Below are 5,000 nucleotides of genomic sequence, written 5' to 3' on the forward strand. Positions count from 1 at the left end.
TGCCCGTGGTCTTCGGGCTCTCAGACGACACTGCATCACTCATCGGCATGATTGTGTCAATGACATTACTAAATGGGGCCAGGAATACTTTCAGAAACCACTGTCGGTAAACGCAATCCGCCGTGCCATCAGCAGATGCCAACTAAAGCTCTATCATGCAAAAAGGAAGCCATATGTGAACATGGTCCAGAAGCGCCGTCGTGTCCTGTGGGCCAAGGCTCATTTAAAATGGACTATTTCAAAGTGGAATAGTGTTTTATGGTCAGACGAGTCCAAATTTGACATTCTTGTTGGAAATCACGGACGCCGTGTCCTCCGGGCTAAAGAGGAGGGAGACCTTCCAGCATGTTATCAGCGTTCAGTTCAAAAGCCAGCATCTCTGATGGTATGGGGGTGCATAAGTGCATACGGTATGGGCAGCTTGCATGTTTTGGAAGGCTCTGTGAATGCTGAAAGGTATATAAAGGTTTTAGAGCAACATATGCTTCCCTCCAAACAACGTCTATTTCAGGGAAGGCCTTGTTTATTTCAGCAGGACAATGCAAAACCACATACTGCAGCTATAACAACAGCATGGCTTCGTCGTAGAAGAGTCCGGGTGCTAACCTGGCCTGCCTGCAGTCCAGATCTTTCACCTATAGAGAACATTTGGCGCATCATTAAACGAAAAATACGTCAAAGACGACCACGAACTCTTCAGCAGCTGGAAATCTATATAAGGCAAGAATGGGACCAAATTCCAACAGCAAAACTCCAGCAACTCATAGCCTCAATGCCCAGACGTCTTCAAACTGTTTTGAAAAGAAAAGGAGATGCTACACCATGGTAAACATGCCCCGTCCCAACTATTTTGAGACCTGTAGCAGAAATCAAAATTGAAATGAGCTCATTTTGTGCATAAAATTGTAAACTTTCTCAGTTTAAACATTTGCTATGTTATCTATGTTCTATTGTGAATAAAATATTGGCTCATGTGATTTGAAAGTCTTTTAGTTTTCATTTTATTAAAATTTAAAAAACGTCCCAACTTTTCCGGAATTCGGGTTGTAATCCCAAAAAATAAAAACTGAAAAGAATTGTTTTTTACACTTATATACAAAATAAGTGTGTCTATACATAAATTTATTTATTTAATGTTTATAAATTTTTGTATTTCTATATAATATATATATATATATTCACAGCAGTATACCATGGTAGTACCATAGTAAGTCCAAAACAAAGCGTTTGTAGTTTATCAGAAATGCTCTGCTGTTCTGTCGTTCTCTGTAAAAACCGTCAGCGCAAATATATGCTAATAACCGGACATCCAATGGAATGAAATGATAATTTATGTAAATGCAGTTTTGCCATTCCACTCTTTACTGCCTCGAGCTCCTATAATCCGATTGGCTGATGAATCCTGTGATGCGCTAATGGGCAGTTAGAGCTCAGGCTAATGGAAAAGCTATTAGCCTGGTGTGGGAGTGTCACGCGGTGACCCTGAGCGCTAATACAATCACAAAAGTCATTGGAAAGGAGAGTCATTGCACCTGCTTAATTACTGTGATAATTGCGTGTGGTTTGCTGGGGGCCCGGGGCTCCGGCGGCGTGATGCTAATGTGCCTGGCACTCTGACGAACACTTAATAACGCTAATGCTTTCCTGCACCATTACTAGAGAAACACCGGAGTGTTAGTACTACTCGTACTTCATCTAAACAACTACTAACACAGTGTTTATTTGGGTAATGAACTCCTCGTGAGTACAGAAAAGAGCTCCATTTGTGCTGAGGACGCTTAAATGACATCAAACTCTAGACATCCACTAACGACTCACATGAACGAATCTCAACACACTGAATGAAGCATCAAGACACAACGACAACCAGTGATTGGGAAAACTGAACAACTACTTTAAGATTCATTGTAGTGAAACAGTTTCTTGTAATGAATCAGCTAATTTTATTGAATCAGTTCATTGTTGTGAATCAGTTCAGCGTGGTGAATCAGTTTGTTGTAGTGAATCAGTTCAGCGTGGTGAATCAGTTTGTTGTAGTAAATTAGTTAATTGTAGTGAATCAGTTAATATAAGAATGAATCGGTTAATTTTAGTGAATTAGTTCATTGTTGTGAATCAGTTCAGTGTGGTGAATCAGTTTGTTGTTGTGAATCAATCTGTTGTAGAGAATCAGTTCATTTTAGTGAATTAGTTCATTGTTGTGAATCAGTTCAGTGTGCTGAATCATTTTTTGTAGTGAATCAGTTAATATAAGAATGAATCGGTTAATTTTAGTGAATTAGTTCATTGTTGGGAATCAGTTCAGTGTGGTGAATCAGTTTGTTTGTTGTGAATCAATCTGTTGTAGTGAATCAGTTCATTTTAGTGAATTAGTTCATTGTTGTAAATCAGTTCAGTGTGGTGAATCAGTTTTTTTGTAGTGAATCAGTTAATATAAGAATGAATCGGTTAATTTTAGTGAATCAGTTTGTTGTTGTTAATCAGTCAGTTGTAGTGAATCAGTTCATTTAGTGAATTAGTTCAGTGTTGTGAATCAGTTCAGTGTGATGAATCAGTTTGTTGTTGTGAATCAGTCTGTTGTAGTGAATCAGTCTATTTTAGTGAATACATTTTAGTGAACTGACAACATCACTTGTAGTATAATAACAGGGATTTTTTTTTACCTGCACACTTGGTGCGGGCCCTGAGCGGTGGGCCCGGGGCCCCGGTGCCGCCCTCATTGGGTCTGGTGAGCAGGACGCTGATCTCGTACTCTGTGTCGGGGTCCAGGTGGCCGATCTTGTGGTTGGGTTTGTCGACTGGTTGGCTGTCGATCAGGCTTCCAGAAAGCATGCGGTACTCCACCTCCTTCTCGATGATCGGCCCGTCTCCGTTGATGGAGTTTGCATTGAGCTGGATCCACAGGTAGGTGGCGCCGACCGCCGTCAGCTGAGGAGGAGCGATGGGGATCGGAGGCTCTGAGAGACAGACACGACATCAATAGTATCACAACACAGAAGGACATTTTAGCCATCAAATTTTTTATATTACAGTCATGTAACTTTTTTAAATTTCCCTTTAGCTAGCTGAAAGTAAAGAAGATTTAATGCAGTAGCTTGTTTTATATATATATATATATATATATATATATATATATATATATATATACACATACATATAAACACACTAGGGCTTGCATAGACTAGTCGAGTAGTCGATTTCTTCAACCAGTAGTCAGCGCTGTTGGAAACAATCGACTACTCGAGCATGCATTAACAATAATGGAAGCGAAGAGTTTGCAAGTACGATGTGGATTTTAGGATTACAATATTGTGTGTAGCTGTTAATTTCTATGACTGTATCTATGTTGCATGTAAAATTAAAATATGTAATGTAATAATTATGGGTGTGCTCAAAGCAGAATACTTTATTTGGAATGGCACGGATAATGGCTTCAAATATGAATAACGGAAAAGGAATAATTCTGCCTGAATATTCTGCTGAGGTTGGCACAGTCTGGTGTTTGCTAGATAACAGTTGAACCAGGGGATCAGCACAATATTATACACAGACCTCTAAATAAACTTATGCAACTTACGCAATAAACTTTATGAATGAAAAGAACGGAAATCAAACAAAGCATTGCTGTTGCCTCACTGTGCATCTGTCAGAAATCAGAGCTTGGAAAGAGTTATATCACCTACTATAATACATCATACATGTTCTATTGTTTGTATATATTTATTATTGTTTGTATATATATATTTTTTTTGACAATTTACATATGTAGCTAATTGTTGCATGAGGCTCTGAATTAATACGCATTTATTGATAAGAACCATTTAAAATCGTTTCATTTATAGTAACATGAACCACGAGTAGTCGAGTAACTCGAGTTTTTTTAAAATAAGAAATCGACTAGCAGAAATACAGTAATACACACACACAAACACACATTTCTCATTTTTGTTTCAGTTGAAGTACTAAAAAAATAAAAATTAAACAAACTAATGAAGCTCAAAATGGAATATTCAAATTTTTTGAGAATTTTTAACTTTCCTAAGCTGTAAGTCTTAACCATCAGAATTAAAACAAAAAACTATTGAAATATTAAGTTAGCTTTTTTTTATTAAATTACAAAAAATAGAGACCTTTTCCATGATATTATAATTTTTTTCGATGCACCTGTAATGCCAGTGATTCTGCGGACTTGTATTCCTGTCTGCTCGTGTTGGTCGTCAGCTGAACTCTCGAAGGCTAGTCATTTTGTTAATGCAATTCTGAGATGAGTGAAAAGAGCTGCTTAATTCTGCCCTGTGTCTCTGGGCTTTAATATTAAGTGGCACAATTAAGCACCGGCGCGTCGCTCACGCACAAAAGCCACAACATGCAATCTAGAGCGAAATCTTCAGACGGACCGCCTGATTCATCTGAGCAAATGACTTAAACCAATTAATTTCCTGACCTACATTGTTTCAGATGAGCACAATTTCATTAGTCGCCACCCCAGCGGTCCTGCTCCAATTCACCCGGTATGCCCATAAAGAAACACCCCCAACGCCACACACACAGAACCCGCCATCAGAGCATGAAAATCTATTAGTAATACAAGACAATCTGCTTCAGTGTCAGAGCGAACCTAGACACAAATGAGGCCCATGACTGATGTTTCTACAGGAAAAACATCTGTTTTATTTGCTGTTGCACACTATCGGCCGAGTCTCAAACCCATCAGTAACTCGATACGATAAAGTTAAAAAAGGTATTTTAACACTACTTGGAACTGCTTGGAACCAAATTCTCTAATGGCATGTTTGACCTAGATGATTATCCAGGAAAATAAAATAAAATTTAATTTAATAATAAAATGTAATAAAAATAAATAAATAAATAAATTACAACTGTAAAAAAAATAATAATAATAAAAAAAATTTAATACAATTATAAAAATAAAACATGAATAAATTTAAATAAATGTATAAATTAAAATTCTAAAATAAAATTACAAAATATAATGAAGT

At 37.4% G+C, this 5,000-nt stretch overlaps 1 protein-coding gene across 11 annotated transcripts in view; it reads right to left on the reverse strand.

Moving 5' to 3' along the window:
- The window catches only part of LOC132124467 (receptor-type tyrosine-protein phosphatase mu-like), a 217,330-nt gene that overhangs the window by 145,254 nt on the left and 67,076 nt on the right, over positions 1-5,000 (reverse strand). For all 11 annotated transcript variants that reach the window (XM_059535472.1, XM_059535477.1, XM_059535471.1 and 8 more), the window contains exon 7: positions 2,664-2,957. In XM_059535472.1, coding sequence (XP_059391455.1) covers positions 2,664-2,957 — 294 coding nt within the window. The remainder of the gene's footprint in view (positions 1-2,663; positions 2,958-5,000) is intronic.

This window comes from Carassius carassius, chromosome 42, assembly GCF_963082965.1.
Source record: "Carassius carassius chromosome 42, fCarCar2.1, whole genome shotgun sequence".
Taxonomy (NCBI): Eukaryota; Metazoa; Chordata; class Actinopteri; order Cypriniformes; family Cyprinidae; genus Carassius; species Carassius carassius.